Source organism: Bos taurus, chromosome 17 (genome assembly GCF_002263795.3).
Source record: "Bos taurus isolate L1 Dominette 01449 registration number 42190680 breed Hereford chromosome 17, ARS-UCD2.0, whole genome shotgun sequence".
Lineage (NCBI taxonomy): Eukaryota > Metazoa > Chordata > Mammalia > Artiodactyla > Bovidae > Bos > Bos taurus.
This window is the reverse complement of record NC_037344.1, coordinates 40,085,068-40,108,374: the sequence shown is the minus strand read 5'-3', so window position 1 is coordinate 40,108,374 and position 23,307 is coordinate 40,085,068. Positions and strand designations below refer to the sequence as shown.

General features: G+C 40.5%; 1 protein-coding gene across 1 annotated transcript in view; it reads right to left on the bottom strand.

The window, feature by feature from the left end:
* C17H4orf45 (chromosome 17 C4orf45 homolog) overlaps positions 1 to 23,307 on the bottom strand; it is a 133,474-nt gene that overhangs the window by 8,381 nt on the left and 101,786 nt on the right. Inside the window, 1 exon segment of the mRNA NM_001077088.2 lies at positions 7,902 to 8,091. Within this exon segment, the coding sequence (NP_001070556.1) occupies positions 7,902 to 8,091 (190 nt within the window).

Below are 23,307 nucleotides of genomic sequence, written 5' to 3'. Positions count from 1 at the left end.
TACAAAATATTTACTATGAAATCTATCACTGATGCATACAGCCTCAAGAGCATGCTGTTAAGTGTAACTTTTGTAGCAATATAAGACCACATTGAATCATGTCATTTTAAGACTACAGTTCAGTCCTCAGTCATGTCTGATTCTTTGCGACCCCATAGACTAACTGCAGCACACCAGGCTTCCCTGTCCATCACCAATTCTCAGAATTTACTCAAACTCATGTCCATCGAGATGGTGATGCCAACCAACCATCTCATCCTCTGTTGTCCCCTTCTCATATCTTCAATCTTTCTCAGCATCAGGGTCTTTTCAAATGAGTCAGTTCTTTGCATCAGGTGACCAAAGTATTGGAGCTTCAGCTTCAGCATCAGTCTTCCAATGAATATTCAGGACTGATTTCCTTTAGGATTAACTGGTTTGATCTTGCAGTCCAAGGGACTCTCAAGAGTCTTCTCCAACACCATAGTTCAAAAGCATCAATTCTTTGGTGCTCAGCTTTTAATATCATGGCTGCAGTCACCATCTGCAGTGATTTTGGAGCCCAAAAACAATAAAGTCTGTCACAGTTTCCATTGTTTCCCCATCTATTTGCCATGAAGTGATGGGACGAGATGTCACAATCTTATTTTTTTGAATATTGAGTTTTAATCCAACTTTTTTAAGACTACAGGAAGGAGGTAATATTTGGTACTGCTAACTCCTTTTTGGATTAAATGAAAATTTTAAGTGTTTTTCTTGTTGCCTTTAAAATCATGCCATTGATGAAGCACTTACACACACACATATACAACACACTCCTTCTTGGTTCTATCGGATATGTGATATATATCACCTCGTTGAATCCTCACACCTGGATGAGGTGGGTACTGTGATTGTTAATCTTGTATGTCCCCTTGATTAGGTCACAGTACCCACATATCTGAGTTTTGCATGCGTTACGTCATAAATCTGGAAGACCCAGGAGTGGCCACTGGAAAAGGTCAATCCTCATCCCAACTCCCAAGAAGGGTAGTACTAAAGAATGTCCTCACCATCAGACAATTGCACTCATCTGCCGTGCAACCAAGGTCATGCTTAAAATCTTGCCTACTTGTCAGTTCAGTCGCTCAGTCATGTCCAACTCTGTGACCCCATGGACTGCAGCACACCAGGCTTCCCTGTCCATGACCAACTCCTGGAGCCTACTCAAACTCATGTCCATCGCATTGGTGATGCCATCCAACCATCTCACCCTCTGTTGTCCCCTTCTCCTCCCACTTTGCATCAGGTGGCCAAAGGATTGGAGTTTCAGCTTCAGCATCAGTCCTTCCAATGAATATTCAAGAACTGATTTCCTTTAGGATGGACTGGTTGGATCTCCTTGCAGTCCAAGGGTCTCTCAAGAGTCTTCTCCAACACCACAGTTTAAAAGCATTGATTCTTTGGTGCTCAGCTTTCCCTTTAGTCCAACTCTCACATCCATACATAACTACTGGAAAAACCATAGCCTTGACTAGATGGACCTTTGTTGGCAAAGTAATGTCTCTGCTTTTTAATATGCTGTCTAGGTTGGTCATAACTTTTCTTCCAAGGAGCAAGTGTCTTTTAATTTCATGGCTGCAGTCACCATCTGCAGTGATTTTGAAACCCCTCAAAATAAAGTCTCACTGTTTCTATTGTTTCCCCATCTATTTGCCATTAAGTGATGGGACTGGAATGCCATGATCTTCATTTTCTGAATGTTGAGTTTTAAGCTTCAGCTTTATGCAAACCAAAAATTTCCAGATGTACAAGCTGGGTTTAGAAAAGGAGAAGGAACTAGAGATCAAATTGCCAACATTCACTGGATTATAGAGAAAGCAAGGGAATTTCAGAAAAAGCATCTCTGTTTCATCGACTAAAGCCTTTGACTGTATGGATCATGACAAACTGCAAAAAGCTTTTAGAGAGATGGGAATTGCCAGACCATCTTACCTGTCTCCTGAGAAACCTATATGCGGGTCAAGAAGCAACAGTTAAGAACCCTGTAGGGAACAACTGATTGGCTCAAGATCGAGAAAGGAGTATGACAGGGCTGTTTGCTGTCACCCTGTTTGTTTAACCTATATGCTGAGCACACCATGAGAAATGCCGGGTTCGGTGAGTTACAAGCCACAATCAAGATAGGCAGGAGAAACATCAACAACCTCAGATACACAGATGATACCACTTTAATGGCAGAAAGCAAAGAGGAACTAAAGAGCCTCTTGATGAAAGTAAAGGAGAGTGAAAGAGCCAGCTTAAGACTAAACATTAAAAAAGACTAAGATCATGGCATCTGGCCCCATTACTTCATGGCAAATAGAAGGGGAAAAGGTGGAAGTAGTGATAGATTTCTTCTTTGGGGCTCTAAAATCACTGCGGATGGTGACTGCAGCCGTGAAATCAGAAAATGATTGCTTCTTGACAGGAAAGCGATGACAAATTTAGATAGTGTGTTGAAAAGCAGAGATACTAATCTGCCAACAAAGGTCCATATAGTCAGGGCTATGGTCTTCCCAGTGGTTATGTGAGGTTGTGAGAGTTGGACCATAAAGAAGGCCAAGTGCCTAAGAACTGATGCCTTCGAAGTGTGGTGCTGGAGAAGACTCCTGAAAGTCCTTGGACAACAAGGATATCACACCAGTCAATCTTAAGGGAGATCAGCCCTGAATATTCACTGAAAGGACTGATGCTGAAATTGAAGCTCCAGTATTTTGGTCATCTGATGTGAACAGACGACTCATTGGAAAAGTCCCTGATTCTGGGAAAAATTGAGGGCTGGAGGAGAGGAAGGCTTCAGAGGATGAAATGGCTGGACAGCGTCACTGATCCAATGAACATGAACTTGGGTAAACTCTGGGAGATACTGAGGGACAGGGAGGCCTGGCGTGCTGCAGTCCATGGGGTCGCAAAGAGTTGGACACGACTCGGCAACTGAACAATAACAACAACAACCCAGATATCCGGTGTCACACCAGTGTGATGTTACTGTGAAGGCATTTCATGAGAGCAACACTGAGATGAATCGGCTTTGAGTAAAGCGGGTAATCCTCCAAAACGTGAGGGGAGGCTCATCTGGCCAGTGGGAGGACTTCAGAGAAAACAGACCGAGATCCCCGGAGGAAGAGGGAATTCTGCCTTCCAGCAACCTTCACACAATCGCCTGAGTCTCCTGCCTCCTGGCTTACATGTAGATATGGGATTTGCCAGCCTTCACAACCATGTGAGCCAATTCCTTAAAAGAAAGCTATCTGTCTGTCTCTCTCTTTATCCATCCATCCATTTGTCCCTTTATCCATCCATCCTATTGGTTCTTTTTCTCTGGAGAACCCCTAATACAGCTACTTAAGATATTGGCCCAATGACATACATGAGGACCCAACAGTGCAGCTGGGAATCAGAATATCCTCACACCGGGTTATAGGATGCTTTGAGTCAAAGATCTTTAACATAGTGAACAGTACAGACTTCACAGTTTCCCCTGGAGGGTTGAGAGGCAATTCACATAGACTCAATATGTGCTGCAAAGTGGGTGCTGGAGAACAGGCAGAGCCCAAGTTAGGGCAGCCTCTGAGATGGCAGGGGAGGAGGTATCACCCCATTTGTGGTGTGAGAGTGGGGATTAATCCCCACACTGAGCCTTGCCCACTGTGTTCTTGCAACCTCCAGCCATCAGTCATCAGCCCGATCCTGACCCACAAGTTCTCAGTCTACTGAGCCTTCTCCTAGGCCCCCTGTCTGCCTTCTTCATCCTCAATTTCTCCTTCCTTGATAACTGAGCATTTTCTAGAGAGGCTTCCTTGGCATTCACATCTTTGCTTCCTACTCTCTCCTTACTGCCCCCTGCCTCCACCCTTCATCTCACAACGTCTGGGGTCGGTTGGCCTCCACTGCCTTCTCTCATAGTTCACTGAGATCTTTCCCCACGTCCAGTCGGTAACCAGAGCTGCTGAACTTATTTTCTTTGGGTCCCAATGCATCGCCTTTTCTCCTTTCCCTTTGCCTTCTTTTAATCCCTCCTGATTTCTCTACTGGGTTACCAAAATGCCCTCCAAATGCACCTCCCTCTCAGCAGACCTCTTCCAGGCTGACATCTAAATAACCACCCCAAAATGAAAGCGTAACCCTGTCCCTTCTGTTTTTAGAGAAATGCAAATCAAAACTACAAGGAGGTATCCCCTCACACTGATCAGAATGACCATCATCAAAAAAATTCTATAAACAATAAATGCTGGAGGGGATGTGGAGAAAAAGGAACCCTCCTAAACTGTTGGTGGGAAATTAAATCAGTGCAACCACTATCGAGAATAGAATGGAGGTACCTTAAAATACTAAAAATAGAATTACTGTATGATCCAGCAATCCCGCTCCTGGGCATATATCCAGAAAAAAACACAATTTAAAAAGATACATGCACCCCAATGTTTATAGCAGCACTATTTACAATAGCCAGGATATGAGAGCAACCTAAATGTCCCTCAATAGAGGAATGGATAAAGAAGACGTGGTACATATATAAAATGGAATTTTACTCAGCCATAAAAATGAATGAAACAGTGCCATTTGCAGAGATGTGGCTGGACCTAGAGATTGTTATACAGAGTAGATACGTCAGGAAGAGAAAAACAAATATGTAATATTGCTTATATGTGGAATCTAGGAAAATGGCACGGATGAACTTATTTACAAAGCAGAAATAGAGATACAGACGTAGAGAACAAACTTACAGATACCCAGAGGGAAAGAGGGAGTAGGATAAATTGGGTGATTGGGATTGACTTACTGATACTATGTATAAAATAGATAGCTAACGAGAACCTACGCTATAGCTCAGGGAACTCTACTCAGTGCTCTGTGGTGACCTAAATGGGAAGGGCATCCAAAAAAGAGGGGGTATAGGTATACCTATGACTGATTCACTTTGCTGTACAGCAGAAACTAACAACATTGTAAAGCAACAATACTCCAATAAAAATTAATTTAAAAAAGAAAGTTGGTACAGGAAAATCCAAGCCCCTCAGCACCTGCCACCCCCGCTCTGGCCTCACCACTGATCACCGATTCCCACCCCCGACTTTGCGGGCAGCAACCAGCTGGTTGCTCCAGTAACTGAAGCAACTTAGCACAGCATAGCATGGAAGAGATAGTTCAGAATTTTGTGGAACTGATTTCCAAAAGTATTTGTACAGCATTTTGGGTATTATATACAAGAATGGTACATATTGTTAAATATCATAAATTGCACTTTTAGAAACATTTAGAAATTAATCTCTGTACTTGCGTTTATAGGCATAAATCCAAACTTTAGAACATGAATATAAAATGTCCCCATTTTCAGCTATCTATCTTGATAAGAAAGCATTGTGATATTGTGTATAGGTCTTTGTGTTTAAAATGTCCTCCGAGTCTCCCGGTACTATTGACAAAGTTTTGTTTTTCCAAGGCTGCTCCCAGTGCATAGTCCTGGTTCTCACAACATATGGATGGCAAATGGGCTGCGTCTCAGGTGAGTATGGCAATAGGAGCCACGCACAGGTGGCTGGTGTGAGGCTTACTTTGTAAGCTTGAATTTATAATTTGCTCCAACTTATTTTCCCTGAAGAGAATTTATGTCAAGTGGGGAGAGGGCTTGAGTACTTACCGAAGTATCACCCTCAAGAACCCTGGGGGATCATCCAAAAAAAGGCCTTGGGGAAAAAGTTTCTAAGGTATCTCTGGAATTTACAAAAAAGCATGGCTGATAAAAAAGACTATTTTGAATGATGTAATATTTTGTTTATCTCTGGAAGGGAAGAGGTTTAACCAAGTGATCAGTTTCCATCACCAAGGATGAGTCAAGTACTCTGTGATGTGATACCCTGCAGATGACATGAACGCTCACCTCGGGATTCCTGCCTGAAACATCACCCAAGAATATACCAGGTATACCTGAATTAAGAGGAATTCCACAGAACTGGCCTGAATCCTTCAAGAACATCAGTGTCATGAAAGACCAAGGCTGAGGAGCTGTCCCTAACTTAAGGAGACTGTGAGGCTTGAGAACTAAACATAAGAGCTAATCCTGAATCAAACATTGCGTCAGGGAACATGACAAAGAGCAGCGTTGGGTCAACTAATAAAATTTGCTTATGAACTGCAGATTAGGTAACACTGTATCAGTGCTAAATTTGCTATACCTTATCATTGTACCATGGTTACATGCGAGAACCCCCTCATTCTTAGGAAACGCACCCTGAAATCTTCAGAGGTAAAGCAAAACCATGTCTGCAACTTACCTTCAAATGGTTCAGTGAAAACAAAAGTATGTGTGTGTAGAAAGAAAGCATTGGAACAAATAAAATTACCAACCAATGATTCTGGGTGAGGAGTGTATCAGTTCACTTTGTACTGTTCTTGCACCTCTTCTGTAAGTTTGAAATCATTCCAAAGTCAGTCTTTCAACAGATTTTTTTTTAATGCATAAAAGCATCTCAGTGGGATTTAGTAGGATGCATTTGGGATCATTCCATGATCATGCTAGTTCTACACAAAATTGATTCACTGGTAGAAAATAATGAATTAAAGCCTTCTTCACACACATTGCAATAAATCTCACTTGGACCCAGCTCAAAAATGAGACCACATAGGAATGTCAGCAGCCAAATGCTCCCTTCTTCAATTCAGAGCATCCCTGGGTCAGGACCTACTGAGGACTTCCCTCGGTTCCTCACAGAGCGTTTCAGATGGATATATAATTAATTGTCACACAGACAACTCCTGATGAACTGATCTCTGGCGCCAGAGGGAAAGCAATATTCTAGGGCAGTGGCAAGGAGCCTCTCTCCTAGTAGAGAACAGGAGTCGCAGAGTATCTGAGCTACTGTGCTCGTTGTATACCAGGGAAGCTTCTTGTCACACTCAATATTGAAATGCTGGATGACTACAGAGAGGATTTGCTGTGGATTATGCAGAAGGACCTCAGGAAACAGTTGTTCATTTGAATATATGCTTACACACTCTCCACTTGACTCTCATGGTAACTCTACAAAATATTCAGGACAGATAAAAACATCCCCATTTTAGGAATGAAAAAACCCGCTTTGGGAAATCATGCAACTTGTTCAACATTCAGACAGTAATGGGGAGAAAACCTTGAATTTGAACTGGGATATCCTTACTCTGTTGATCAGTCTGTGGGGTTTTAAGGATTGGTTATAGATTTTACCCCATTTCACAAACTGAGAGTTTTCTCAGGTTTTGGAAACCAAGTATATGGCTATGCTCTCTAGGTTAAACTATACAATATATAAATGGTTCTAAGGACTAAGCCACACACCTCCTGTGTAAAATTGGAATAATACTCACCTATATAGACATCACTGTGGAAATCCAATATGAATTACAAAACATTTTGATAGGTTGAAAAGAGTGATAAAATCGATTATTTGTAGTATTACTACTAAATGAAAAATAAAAAAGAAAGTGAAAGTGTTAGTCACTCAGTCATGTCTGACTCTTTGCAACCCCATGGACTGTAGCCAGCCAGGCTCCTCTGTCCATGGGATTCTCCAGGGAAGAATACTGGAGTGGGAGGCCATTCCCTTCTCCAGAGGATCTTCTCAAGCCAGAAATTGAACCCAGGTCTCCTGCACTGGCAGGCAGATTACCATTTGAGCCACCAGGGAAGCCCATTACTATAAACTGCACTCTCTAAGTCATATGTTAAAACAGCTCAGGCTTTTCCAGGATGACTCAGAAAAGCTAATGATCCGTGAAAGTGAAAAGTGAAAGTTAGTCTCACAGTTGTGTCCAACTCTTTGCGATCCTGTGGACTACAGCCCACCAGGCTCCTCTATCCATGGAATTCTCCAGGCAAGAGTAGCGGAGTGGGTTGCCATTTCCCTCTCCATAATGATCCATACCTCCTCCTTTTTCGGTAGCTTCGGCAGCTTCGGTGGTCTGGACCCTATCGGCAGGGCTGCCTTGCTCTGTCGGAGGAGGACGGCCCGTTTGGAGTTTCTTTGGCTGGTGTCTTCATAATCCCCCATGTGCCAGGCAATAAAACCACGACTGGAGCTTCCTTCCGCATCCATAATAGAAGGATTGGGTTGCCTGAAACAGGAACAGATTGGTTGGTCCTCACACTGGAAGGATGTTAGAAATAAGGCTACCAGTTTTCAGATGCTTGAGACTCATCTGCTTCTGTTGTGATGGTGGTGATTTCTAGCCACAGAGCTTGAAAAGCTAAGGCCCTCAAACTCTGAGATGGCATCCTGAGAAGTTTCAAGACTCTGCCCCTCCACTCCCCCAGGGAACTACCTTCCCCGGTGGACACTTATCTAGGAAGGTTGTTGATCACTTTGCCTGGGTATCACGACTGCTCCTGGCATCCTCCCAAGCCGAACAGGCCAGATGCTGGGAAGCTGGGGGTGAACCCAGGCCTTGAGTTCTCCTGCTGGACATGCAAGCCGGGTCTGAGACCTTGGGAACTCAGGGAAATGCCAGCTTGGTGATGGCAGACTCTGGCTTTGGACAATGTGCCACAACAAAGATCCTGGCTTCATTCTCCTTTCCTGATCCAATGCCCCTAAACTAGAATATTATCTGAGGACTGCTTTCCAGTAAAGGGCCACGTCTAGGGGCAAAGACAAGAGGATCATAGGATAAGGACCTATCGGCAGGGCTGCCTTGCTCTGTCGGAGAAGGACGGCCCATTTGGAGTTTCTTTGGCTGGTGTCTTCATTACCCACCATGTGCCAGGCAATAAAACCATGACTGGAGCTCAAATGGTAAAGGACCAGGCTGCCAATGCAGGAGACCTAGATTCAATCCCTCATTGGGAAGATGCCCTGGAGAAGGAAATGTCAACCCACTCCAATGCTCTTGCCTGGAGAATTCCATGGATAGAGGACCCTGGAGGGCTAAAGTCTATGGGGTTGCAAAGAGTCCGACATGACTGAGCAACTAACACTCTCATTTGGAAGAAAGTTGGGACTTCTTACCCCCAAACCCCTCCCACCAGGCGCCCAGGGCCTCTTGGCCACTACAAATCTCCTTTCCTAGACCCTGAGTCTTCCGGCTTCCTCAGTTCCTTGGGTCAAGGGTCGGGGCAGATCTGTGCGACCCTCACTCCTTGCAAGTCCAACACTGGGGAAGTAACTTGAAGACAACTAAAGACAGGTGGGTTCTAGAACTTGTGGGAGCTGGGGACAGGAGGAGAGGCAGCACTGAGCGAAGCTGAGTGGAGGGGGAGTGGGCAGTTCGGGCCCACCAGACCCCTCCTTCCTCTCCACAACCATAGAGACCCTGTCACCCTCTTGCAAGCCTGCCCCCAGACACCCCATTACTAGTAGGACGGAGGTCCACTCTCTGAGTCCAGCACGCAAAGGAAAGCGGTCACTGTCTGTTTCTTCTTTTAATGCTCTGCCCTCGGGGCCCCCAGGCCCCTCCCATTGGCCGTTTTCTCCGCTCTGAGACCCCTGTGCTCCCAGACGCCCCCACCTTCACCAGCCCAGGTGAGGACCCACCTCCAGACCTCTGGCCTTGTCCCCCACTTTTCGTTCTCCCTGTGACCACCCTCTCCTTCAGAGACAAATGGCAGCTACTCCTTGACAACACCTCTTCTCTGAAGACTTCCTTCACCACTTGTTGTTGTTCAGTCACTAAGTTATGTCGGACAGTTTGTGACCCCATGGACTGTAGCATGCCAGGCCTCCCTGTCCATCACCAACTCCCAGAGCTTGTTCAGACTAAACTCATTTTCATTGAGTCAATGATGCCATTCAACCATCTCGTCCTCTGTCATCCCCTTCTCCTCACGCCTTCAATATTTCCCAGGATCAGGGTCTTTTCTAATGAGTCAGCTCCTTGCATCGGGTGGCCAAAGTGTTGGAGCTTCAGCTTCAGCATCAGTCCTTCCAATAAATATTCAGGGTGAATTTCCTTTAGGATTGACTGGTTTGATCTTCTTGCTGACCAAGCGACTCTCAGGAGTCTTCTCCAGCACCACACTTCAAAAGCATCAGTTCTTTGGCCCTCAGCCTTTTTTATGGTCCAACTCTCACATCTATACATGACTACTGGAAAAACTTTGACAGAACTTTGTTGGCAAAGTAATGTCTCTGATTTTTAATATGCTGTCTACGTTTGTCATAGCTTTTCTTTCAAGGAGCAAGTGTCTTTTAATTTTGCGGCTTCAGTCACCATCTGCAGTGATTTTGTAGCCCAAAAAAGTAAAATCTGTCACTGTTTCCACTTTTGCCCCATCTATTTGCTGTGAAGCACTGGGACCAGATGCCATGATCTTAGTTTTTTGTTTTTTTTTTTTTAACTGTTTTCCTCCTTTGGTAGCACATTGTATTTGACTTATCTGATGGAAGCTGGTAGAATATACTTATTAATAAATTGCTAGGGCAGCAGGTTCTCCTCCTCCCATTTCGGGGCTCCTTAAAGAACCCAGAAGTGCCTCCTTCATCACTGCCTCCCAGGCCCATTACCCTCCTGAAATATGGCTGGCTCAGGGGATGTGTGATGGATGAGCAGGGAGGGGATCAGAGCTGAGTTACTTTAAGGCCTGACCCTTCTGTAGCTGCTTCCCTCCCACCAGGGCAGGTGTGCAGGCATGGGTCCTGCGCCCTCCTGTGTCTGAGTTTTCTTATTCACGACTACAAAGTAGTTGCTAGGGACAATTTCAGGAAAGCGTAAAGGGAAAGAGAGCTGCTGGTTAGAATGTATGGAACAAGCTCTGTTTACTGTTTCCACTAGCTTGATTCATGATTCCTAGGAAACCCATTTCATGCAAATGTGCCACATTTCCCTAAAAATAATATGTTACAGAAGGAATGACACAGAAGAGCTTAGAAAAGAAAAATCCTTGCATATCCTTAGTCTTCATTCAAGTGCTAAAATATTTTATAATCTGTTTTAAATTCAGACCGTCCTATGGCCCTGAATCTCACATTACCAGGAACAATAGAAAATTAAAAATTAATTGTAAGTCAAAGACTCTAGAGATCTTATACATACCATTGCCACATCAACTATGGAAATTTACACACACTATAATGGAACTTACAAATGAGCCACGAAAGTCAAGAGCTGAGAAAGAGCAGAAGTTTTGGCTCCAGAAAGGTTTGAAGTATGAATGTCAGGCCATCAGTAATGATTTGGTGTTAGTTACAAATGCACAATGGCAGCAAACACTCACACACACACACACAGACACACACACACACACACAGACACACACAACTATCCCCAAATAATGCAAAATTCTTAGTGTAACATTCTATTGATTATGTTAAGTAGATCCCTAAGGCTCAGGTCTTTTTCTTTTTAAATAAATTCAAGCTTATAGAAGGATGGAGACACACTACAAAGGCTTCCTTTCCTAAATAATTTGAAAGTACATTATTGACATAATACCCATTATTCCCAACTATTGGTTGGCCAAAAAGTTCCTTCAGTTTATGGTCATGAGATGTTATGAAAAATTGCAAAAAAGCTTTCTGGCCAACTCAATACTTACATGTGTAATTCCTGCAAACAAAGACATTCTATATAACTTCAATATAATCATCAAAATTAGAGGAAATTAGCATAAGCAACAAAATAAAAAATAAACAAGTAGGACTACATCAAATTAAGATCTTTTGTACTGCAAAAGAAACCATCAATGAAGTGAAAACACAACTTATGTAATGGGGAAAAATATTTGCAAACCAGATATCTGATAAAGGGCTAATATCCAAAATACATAAAAAACTCAATAGCAAAATAAAAAAATTCGCCAATTTTTAAATGGGCAAAGGATCTGAATAGACATTTTCCCATTTTCTCCTTTAGAGATACATGAATGGTCAACACACACTTGAGAAGATGTTCAACATCACTAATCATTAAGGAAATGCAAATTAAAACTACAGTAAGATATCACCTCACACCTATCAAAATGGCGATCATCAAAAAGACAAGAAATAACGAATGCTGGTGAGGATGCAGAGCAAAGGGAACTCTTGAACAGTGTTGGCAGGAATGTGAATTGGTGTAGCCACTATGGAAACAAGTATAGAGGATCCTCAAAATAATTAAAAACAGACCTGCCATAAGCTCTGCCAATTCCACTTCTGGGAGTATATCTAAAGGGAACAAAAACACTAAATTGAAAAGATGCTTGCACCCCAATGTTTACAGCAGCATTATTTATAATAGCCAAGGAAACAACCCAAATGTCTGTCAACGGATAAATGGATAAAGACGTTGTGGTATACACATATATTACGCATATTCAGTTCAGTTCAGTCGCTCAGTCACGTCCAACTCTTTGCGATCCCATGGACTACAGCACACCAGGCCTCCCTGTCCATCACTAACCACTGGAGACTACTCAAACTCATGTCCATTGAGTCGGTGATGCCGTCCAACCATCTCATTCTCCTCCCGCCTTCAGTCTTTCCCAGCATCAGGATCTTTTCCAACGAGTCCGTTCTTCATATCAGGTGGCCAAAGTATTGGAGTTTCAGCTTCAGCATCAGTCCTTCCAATGAATATTCATAATAATACATATTACTCAGTCATTTAAAAGAAAAAAAAACAAGGAAATCCTACCACTTGTGACAAGATGGATGAAGCTTAAGGGCAGTATACTAAGTGATGTAAGTCAGACAGAGACAAATACTGTATGATCTCACTTGTTTGTGGAATCTCAAAAAAGTAAAAAACAAAACTCACCAAATTCAAAGGTAAAAAGAGTTCATATTTATGATTACCAGATTCAGGGCACAGGGGAAAGAGAAACTGGATGAAGGCAGTCAAAATGTGTAAACTTCTAGTTGTAAGATAAGTGCATACTTCCAATATTAAAATAATAAATAAATGTCTGTTGCACCCCCCCAAAAAATAAAATAAAAGTAAATATAATTGAAAGAAAAATAAACAATAAAATAACTGTAAAAAAATTATTCCTAAGTATTTTATTATTTTGATGCTATTGTGAATGCAATTGTTCTTAATTTCATTCTAGATTATTCATTGCTAGTATATAAAAATACAATTGATTTTTGTATATTGACATTTTATCCTGTAATTTTACTGAACTCGTTTTTTAGTTCTAACAGATTTTAGGGCTTCCCTGGAGGCTCAGACAGTAGATAATCTGCCTGCAATGCAGGAGACCTGGGTTTGATCCCTGTGACAGTAAAATCCCCTGGAGAAGGAAATGGCAACCCACTCCAGTATTCTTACCTGGGGAATTCCATGGACAGGGAACCTAGTGGCTACAGTCCACGTGGTCACAAAAAGTTGGACACAACTGAATGACTAACACTGAATAGATTTTATGCAGATTCCTTAGAATTGTCCATATATGAGATTATGTAATCTACATAATCACTTCTAATCTAGGTGTTTTTAATTCCTTTTCCTTACCTAAGTGCCCTGGCTAGAATCTCTCCTATAATGTTGAATAGACACAATGTGAGCAGATATCTTAGTCTTCTTCCTCATCATAAAGAAAAAGCATGTAGCCTTTCACTATTAAAAATGTTAGTGGTGAGGTTTTTGTAGATGACCTTTGTCAAATTAAGACTGTTTACTTCTGTTCTTAATTTGTTGAGTGTTTTCATCATGAAATAGTGTTGGCTTTTTAGTCAAATGCCTTTCTGCTTCCATTGAGATGATCATGTAGTTTTTACCCCTCGTTCTATAGATATAGTATATTACACTGATTTTCATATGTTGAGCCAATCTTGCATTCCTGGGACAAATGCCAGTTAGTCATAATGTATAAACCTTTTTATATGTTGCTGGATATAATTTTGTTTGCTGGTATTCTGTTAAGGATTTTTGCATTTATATTCATAACAGAGTCTGGTCTCTAGTTTGCCTCATTTACTGTCAGGGTAATGAGTAAATAAGGAAACATTCCTCCTCTTCTATTTGGAAGAATTTTTGAAAGATTGATATTAATTCTTCTATAAATGTTTTCTAGAATTCACCAGTGTAGCTATGTAGACTTAGTCTCTTTCTTGCAGAAAAGTTTTTTTATTATAATTCAATCTCTTTACTTGTTATATAATTATTCAGATTTTCTATTTGCTCTTCAGTTTTAGTAATTTGTGTGTTTCTAGGATTTGTCCATTTTATCTCACTTACCTAATTTGTTAGCTTACCATTATTTATAGTAATCCTTTTTATTTCTGTAAGATCAGCAGTAATGTCTCTGATTTTGGCAATTTGAATCTTGTATTTCCTTTTTTAAAATTTAACTATGGTTGGTTTACAATATTGTGTTAGCTTTGGTTGTACAGATTCTTTCTCATTATAGTTATTACAAGACATTGGACACAGTGCCCTGTGCTACACAGTAAATCCTTGTTGCTTATCTATTTTATATGTGGTGATGTGTATCTGTTAATCCATACTTCTAATTTACCCTTCCTCCTGCCCTTTCTCTTTGGTATCCATAAGTTTACTTTCTTTATCCGTGAGTCTGTTTCTACTCATATAGTACTTATTCTTCTCTGTCTGATTTACTTCATTTATAGTTTGAATCTTGTATTTTTAGTCTCACTAAATATTTGCCAACTATGTTATATGTTCAGAGAACCAATTTTTGTTTTATTGATTTTTATCTATTATTTTTCTATTTTCAATTTCATTTATTTCTGCCCTGTATATTATTATTTTTTCAGAATCTACTTGCTTTAAGTTTAGTTTACATTTCATTTTCTAGAGTTTTGAAATTTAAAATTTGATTCTTTAGATTTTTCTTCTTTAAATATGGTTATTTACAACTGTAAGTTTCCCCCTGAGCACCGCTCTATCTGTATCCCATAAGTTTTCAAATATTGTGCATTTGTTTTCATCTCAAAGCATTTTCAAACTCCTTTGTGATTTTTTTCTGACTTGCAGGTTAAGTTTGTGTTTAATGTCTACATACAACTGAATTTCTTAAATTTCCCTTTTTATTGATTTAAAATTTAGTTCCATTATTGTCAAAAGGCATATTTTGTATGATTTCACTCCTCTTGAATTACTGAGGCTCATTTTATGGTGCAGCATGTTATATCCTAGAGAAAATTTATGTGCTCTTGAAAACAATGTGTTTTCTGTTGTCATGAGATGGCATATTCTATAGATTTCTGTTAAGTCTAGTGTTTTTCAAATCTTCTAATTCCTTGTTGATCTTTTGTCTAGTGTTCTATTCATTATAGATAATGATATACTGAATTCTCCAGCTATTATTGTTGAATTGCCTACTTTTCCCTTTTTTTCTGTCAGTTTTTCCTCTTTTTTTTCTTTTTTTGGCTCTCTTGTAGATGCATATTTGTTTATAGTTTTTATGTCATGGAAGACATTAAGACCCTTTCATCATTATAAAATGTCCTTCTTTGTCTCTTGTAACAATTTTTGTCTTAAAGTCTACTTTGTCTAATATTAGAATAGCAATTCCAACTCTCTTTGTTTACTATTTGCATGATGCACCTTTTTTCCATTTTTTTAACTTTTGATTTAGATGCATTTTTGCATCTAAAGTGCTTCTTTTTATACTTGGATATATAGTATATGTTTGGATCATTTGTTTGCCAATCTCTACCTTTTGATTGGAGTGGTTAGCCCATTTACACTCACTGTAATTACTGATAAAGTAGGATTTCTATGTTATTTTGTTATTTGTTTTCTATATGCCTAATGTTGTTTTCGTTTATCTATTTCTCCATTACTGCCTTCTTTTGAGGTGAATGCTTATTTTCTAGAATGCTATTTTAATTCCCTTGTTATGCCTTTATTGTATGTTTCTGAGGAGTATTTTTTAGTGGTTGGCATGGGGATTTAATTAATATCTTAATTTAAAATAAGTTTCAATTAATTCCAACCTAATTTCAGTCATATACAAGAACTTTGTTTCAACATAGCTCCGTGCTCTTCTTCCTTGTTTGTACTATTATCCTAAAATTTGCATCTTTCTAAATTATAAGCCCATCAACAAAATTGTATAATTATTGTTCTATGCAGTTGTCTTTTAAATCATATAGAAAAAAATTAAAAGGCAAAATGCACTAACGCTTTTAAACTTACCTATGTAGTTAATCGTTACCATTGCTTGTTCATTCTTTTATGGATTTCAGGTGCTGTTTATTGTCCTTTCATTTCAATCTGAAAGACTCTCTCTAGCATTTGGTGTAGGGCAGATCTGCTAGTAACAAAAATCTCTCAGTTTTTGTTTGTCAGGAGTGCCTTAGTTTCTCCTTCGTGTTTGAAGGATAGTTTTTCTGAGTATAGAATTTTTGGCAAAGTTTTTTTTTTCCTTCAGCACATTGAATATATCATTCCACTGCCTTCTGGCTCCATTATTTATGCTGAGAATTTAACTGTTAATCTCGAAGATCTGCGTATACAATGGCTCGTTTTTCTCCTGCTACTTTCAAGATTCTCTTTGTCTTTGCCTGGTCTTTGTGTTTATATTACTTGAAGTTTGTTGAGCTTCTTAAATATGTTAATTATTGTTTTTTTATCAAATCTGGGAAGCTTCTGGCCATGAATTTCTTCAAATACTCTTTCTGCCCCTTCCTTTCTTTCTCCTATCCTTCTGGGATTCTCATTATGCTATGTTGATACAGTCTCAGAACTCTCTTCCTTGTTCATTTGTTTAAATTCTTTTTTTCTTTATTTCTCTCAGATCATAGAAACCCAGATGACCTATATTCAAGCTTATCAATTCTTTTCTGACAGCTCAGATCTGCTATTAAGCTCCCATAAGGAATTTTAAAATTTTAGTTATTGTACTTTTCAATTCCAGAATTTCTATTTTTTATATGTACAGTTTCTATCTCTTTATTGATATTCTCTCATTGGCAAGACCTTGTTCTCATGATTTCCTTTAAATTTTTGAACATGGTTTCTGTGAGGGTAGGGTCCAAGTTCAGTCCAACACTTCCTTTGCATTCCCAACAAATTCCTTGTGCTCAGTACAGGACATGCTGGCAAGCTCACAAGTCATACTGGATGCAAAGAGTTCAGAGCACAGTCAGTACTACCTGTTGCCTTAATCTTGAGCATGTGAAACTTTCTCAGAATTGCTTGGCTATGCATGTGTCAGGTATATCCCCAACTTTGTGTATTTCAAACTCTAGGGAGTAAGAGTTGGTGTCCTTCGTCTATAGCTCAAAGTGAGGTAAAAGCAGCACACTGGCCATGGCAGCTGCTGAGTGGACCCACCAGCTATAGAGGTCTGTTATAATGCAAGGAGATGAATATTTGTGTACTGTCTCCTCTTGAGGTAAACAAGGTACCATTTGAGCCTGGATGCTGTTGTCTGCTCTTGTTAGCTGTGCTAAGTCACTTCAGTCTTGTCTGACTCTTTGGGAACCTATGGACCATAGCCTGCCAGACTCCTCCGTCCGTGGGATTCTCTAGGCAAGAATACTAGAGTGGGTTGCCATTTCCTCCTCCAGGGGATCTTCCCAAATCTTCCCAACCCAGGAATCAAACCTGCCTCTCTATGTCTCCTGCATTGACAAGGAAGTTCTTTACCACTAGCACCCCCTGGAAAGCCCTGTCTGTTCTTAGTGACCTTGAGTCATGCACTGGTCTCTTCCCTGGTTAGCACTCACCTGCATGTTAACCTCAGTCACACCCACGTTCTATTCTATCCTCTGCCATACCTAACCCACCTACTGAAACACTTTCCCTTAGTATTTTGAACATATTTGTAATAGTTGACTTAATTACACTTATATCTGTGCTTCCTTGAACACAGTTTCTACTGACTGCTTCCCTCCCTGAGTTTTAGCCATAGTTTCCTGTTCCTTGCTTGTCTCATTATTTGTTGAAAATTTGTCATTTGAAATGGTACAGTGTGCTAATTCTGGAAATGAGATTTCCTCCCTTTCTCCAGGGCTTGCTGTTGCTGCTTGGTTTTTCGTTTGTTCTGTTTGTTTGTCTTTTGGCGGTAGTGGTGGTGACATTGCTGTTGTTTAGTGACTTTCCTAGACTACTTTTTAGAGGTGTCACGTGTGCCTCCTGAATTTTCTGCTTGGTTAGCTTAGCGGTCAGTGAAAGATTAGAAAGAAATTTCCTTCAGTGCCTCAAATCAGTGTGTTTTCTGGCCTTTATATGTGTGTGGGCACATCTTCACTGCCATAGAAGGCAGTTTACAACTCTGCCCTAGTCTTCATTTCCTGCCTCATGGAGCTTCAAAGTCAGCCAAAGGTGAGAAATTAGGACATACTGGTGTCTTTCCTGGGCGTGTGCATTGCCTTCTAGATTTCTAGGAATATGTCACAGATTTTTGAAATCCCCTAGCGACATCTCATTTCCCAGTTTCTCCCTTAAAGATTTTTGATCAGCTTCTTATTTGCCCCAATTGGTGTTGCCCTCCTCCCTGCCTCAGGCAGCTGTGACATTAAATGATTATTGCCTTGGATGAGTGCCTGTGAGTGCCTGTGAGATAGAGCTGTTCACACAGAGTCAGGCCAAATAATGACAAGTCCTGAGAATGGAGTATTTTCAGGGAATTTCAAGACAGATCATAAAACAAAACAAAAAGACAATCTGCTGAATGGGAGAAAATATTTGCAAGTGATATGACCAATAAGAGATTAATAGCCAACACATATAAATAGCTCATAGAACTCAGCACTGTCAAAAAACCAGAGAACCAGATTTAAAAGTGGGCAGAAGACCTGAAGAAATACTGATGGCCAAAAGGCACATGAAAAGACGCTCAGTGTTGCTAATCCTCAGGAATATGCAAATCAAAACCACAGTGAGATATCACCTCATATCTGTCAGAATGGCCATCATTAAAACGAACAGAAATAACAAATACTGGAGAGGACATGGAGAAAAGGGAAGCTGGTACACTGTTGGTAGGAATTTAAACTAGTGAAGCTACTGTGGAAAACAGTATGGAGATTTCTCAAAAAACTAAAAATAAAACTATCATATATTTCTGGGTATATATCTGAAAAAAAAAATACCAATTAAAAAACATACACACACCTCAATGTTCATTGCAGTATTGTTTACAACTGCTAAGATACAGAAGCAATCTAAGTGTACACTGACAGATGATTGGATAAAGAAGTGGTGTATATGTATATATGTACATATATACACGATGAAATATTACGCATCTATTAAAAAAGAACAAAGTTTTGCCATTTGCACCAACATGGATGGCCTTGGAGGGCCTTATATTAAGTGAAATAAGTCAGACAGAAAGACAGATACTGTCTGATATCAGGTATATGCGGAATCTAAAAAATATGACAAATGTGAGTATCACAAAAGAAGCAGATTTACAGATATGTAGGAAAAATGAGTGGTTACCAGTGGCGGGGGACAATATAGAGGCAAGGGAGTGGGATGTAAGATAGGCTCAAGGATACACCGTACAATATAAGGAATACAGCCAATATTTTGTAATAACTGTAAGTGGAAAGCAACCTTTAAAAATCGTATAAAAATTAAAAAAATAAAGAGCTGGAGTTGGGATTTGAACCAGCCAGTTTCAAAAAAAAAAAAAAAAGATTTTATATAACATTTCTCTGAGTAAGAAACTCTTCAAGGAGCTCCAAACTTTTGTTTCCCCTCCAATGACTGGTTGTCTGATAGTTTTCACAGGGTTGTGAGGCTACTGGTTTTTATCAAGGATACCTTGAAGCTGGAAAGAGAGAATGGTAATAGAGCAATCAATTAAAACTTAAAATGCCACAACAATCATGTTTCTTTTTAAGATTTAACCATTTTTCTTAAATATATGTTCCATGAGCTATTCGTTTATTCATTTCCAAAGTTTTTAAAAAGGCGATTTTGATGATTTTTTGCCACCACTTTTCTTTCATGGAGGAAATATATTTTTGGAGGTCCTTACTGCACCATTCCTGAAGTGCTTTCCAAACTGAATTATTTTAAAATGAAATGGAGGCTCACTATTTCAGGAAAAATTGTCTGTGCCTTCTGTTTCCACTTCTTCATTTGCCCCCACTCCAAACACTGCAGTCTGTTTTGTGTTTCTGCTATTTCTTCATGATGGTTCTGACCCTAGTTGACAGCAGCCTCCTGTGATTCTGCTATCTTCCCAGAAGCATTTGTGACACTGTCCTCCTGACTTCCTACTGGGCTTTCAAAGCTCTTCTCTTTATGCCTCTCCTCTTACTTCTCATATTACTTCATCTCCCTTTCTTCTGGAAAAGTCTTTCATTCTTTTTGCTCCTTTATCACTGGTATTCACGAGGATTCCATTCTGGTTCTCATCTTCCCAGTACATGACCACCAAACTCCAAACTAGGAAATAGCCTTTATATCAGATGAGCCAACCAACATCGGAGAAGGCAATGGCACCCCACTCCAGTACTCTTGCCTGGAAAATCCCATGGATGGAGGAGCCTGGTAGGCTGCAGAGTCGGATACGACTGAGCGACTTCACTTTCACTTTTCACTTTCATGCACTAGAGAAGGAAATGGCAACCCACTCCAGTATTCTTGCCTGGAGAATCCCAGGGACAGAGGAGCCTGTTGGGCTGCCGTCTATGGGGTCGTACAGAGTCCGACACGACTGAAGCGACGCAGCAGCAGCAGCAGCCAACCAACATCAATATACTGACGTGTACATTATTTACCTTCAGCTCTAAAAATCTAAGTACAAATTCCCAACTTCTCACTGAACATGGTACCAGGAATCTCATTATAAAAATGATAATTTATCCATGTATTGAGACATATGAGGTTCCAGGTACTTTACTAGTTATTTGAAATGTATTACCTCTCTCTCATCTTTGTTATACTACAGTGATAAATATCATTTCTTGCCTTTTACATGTGAGGTTAGACTAAGTATTTATTCAAGATCAAACAGTTAAAAAACAGTACAGCTGGGATTTGAGCTCAGAGTTTTCTGATTCTAAACTTAGAGAATTACCTCATCTGTAAAATGGATATAACATTATAATATCTACTCTTTACAAGGATGAAGTGAGTTAATACTTACAAAAAATCAATAGTAAATTCAATAAAATGTTGTCCTTTTATATTATTGTTATAGGATGCTGCTTCTCATCTTCGCATCTCTCTGTTGTCTCTCTTCCCCCAAATACCCTCTCCTTCCTGCATTCCCTTTTTCAGTCAGTGACATAATCATACCCACAGCCACCCAAATAAGGTGCATCAGAATTGCCTAGGACTTTCACATCGCCCCCATCCACCCACATTTACTTGGTTGCCAAGCCTCACAGAGTCTTTCTCTAAACTGTCTCACCATCCTCATATCTCACTCAGGCTCCCATCATTGTGATTATTCCAAGTTTACTTAACCTGTCTTCCTTCCTTTGGGCTCTCTCCTCTGCTCCACCCACTCAGCAAACAGTTTTCTACAGCTATTACATATCTGTATTCTTTCTAACACAGAGGCCTAATTATATCACTTCCTTACTTAAACATTTAAAACAACACATTGTCATCTACAGAATTAAGCACAAAATCTTTCATCTGGAATTCAAAATACTGCACCAATGGTCCCTGTACTGCAACTCACCTCTCACCTCACCCCAAACCAATGTCCCATGCTCTAGCCACATGAGACAAGCTCTCATCCCTGGGCACACCAGGAAGATTCGCCCCTCCCAGCCTTTGTTTATGTAATTCCTTCTGGCTAGAACTCCTTCCCTGGCTCCACCTCCATGCTCTCCTGTTGATTACCCACGTGTGTATGCTAAGTCGTTTCAGTTATGTTCGACTCTTTGAGGCCCCATGGACTGTAGCCCGCCAAACTTCTAAGTCCATGGGCTTACCACAGCAAGATTCCATTCCCTCTTCCAGGGGATCATCCAACCCAGGGATTGAATCTGCATCTCCTGGGACTCCGCCATTGCAATCGGATTCTTTATTGCTGAGTCATCGGGGAAGCCTGTTGATTCCCCACCCAGCCTTAAAAAACCAAGCAGCTGTGCTACCTCTCCTATGGAGCATTCCTGATTTGCTATCTGACCTTCAACACTGTTCATGCCTATTTGACTTCCTGAAGGGAAGGAACCCTGTCCCACTTTTTGTGTCTTCAGCATCTAGCAGAGTTTCTGGCATAGAATCTGTTTCCAGTCCAGTTTGCTTGCTGCTATCAAGGTTAAAAAGGCCAAATGGTTGTCTGAGGAGGCCTTCCAGATAGTTGACAAAAGAAGAGAAGCAAAAGGCAAAGGAGAAAAGGAAAGATAGATCCATTGGAATTCAGAGTTCAAAAGAATAGCAAGGAGACATTTAAAAAAAAATCTTCCTAAGTGATCAGTGCAAAGAAATAAAGGAAAACAATAAAATGGGAAAGACTAGGTCATTCCTGGTGGCTCAGAGGTTAAAGCGTCTGCCTGCAATTCGGGAAACATGGGTTCAATCCCTGGGTCGGGGAGATCCCCTGGAGAAAGGAAATGGCAACCCACTCCAGTACTCTGGCCTGGAGAATCCCATGGAGGGAGGAGCCTGGCAGGCTACAGTCCATGGGGTCACAAAGAGTCGGACATGACTGAGCTACTTCACTTTCAGAGATCTCTTCAAGAAAATTAGAGATACCAAGGGAACATTTCATGCAAAGATGGGCTCAATAAAGGACAGAAATGGTATGGACCTAACAGAAGCAGAAAATATTAAGAAGAGGTGGCAAGAATACACAGAAGAACTGTACAAAAAAGATCTTCACGACCCAGATAATCATGATGGTGTGATCACTGACCTAGAGCCAGACATCCTGGAATGTGAAGTCAAGTGGGCCTTAGGAAGTATCACTACGAACAAAGCCAGTGGAGGTGATGGAATTCCAGTTGAACTATTTCAAATCCTAAAAGATGATGCTGTGAAAATGCTGCACTCAATATGCAAATTTGGAAAACTTTGGAAATATGGAAATTTGGAAATATGCAGCAAATTTGGAAAACTCAGCAGTGGCCACAGGAATGGAAAAGGTCAGTTTTCATTCCAATCCCAAAGAACAGCAATGCCAAAGAATGCTCAAACTACTGCACAATTGTACCCACCTCACACGCTAGTAAAATAATACTCAAAACTCTCCAAGCGAGGCTTCAATAGTACATGAGCTGCGAACTTCCAGATGTTCAAGCTGGATTTAAAAAAGGCAGAGGAACCAGAGATCAAATAGCAAACATCCATTGGATCATCGAAAAAGCAAGAGAGTTCCAGAAAAACATCTATTTCTGCTTTATTGATTATGCCAAAGCCTGTTTAACTGTGTGGATCACTACAACTGTGGAAAATTCTGAAAGAGATGGGAATACCAGACCACCTGACCTGCCTCTTGAGAAACCTGTATGCAGGTCAGGAAGCAAC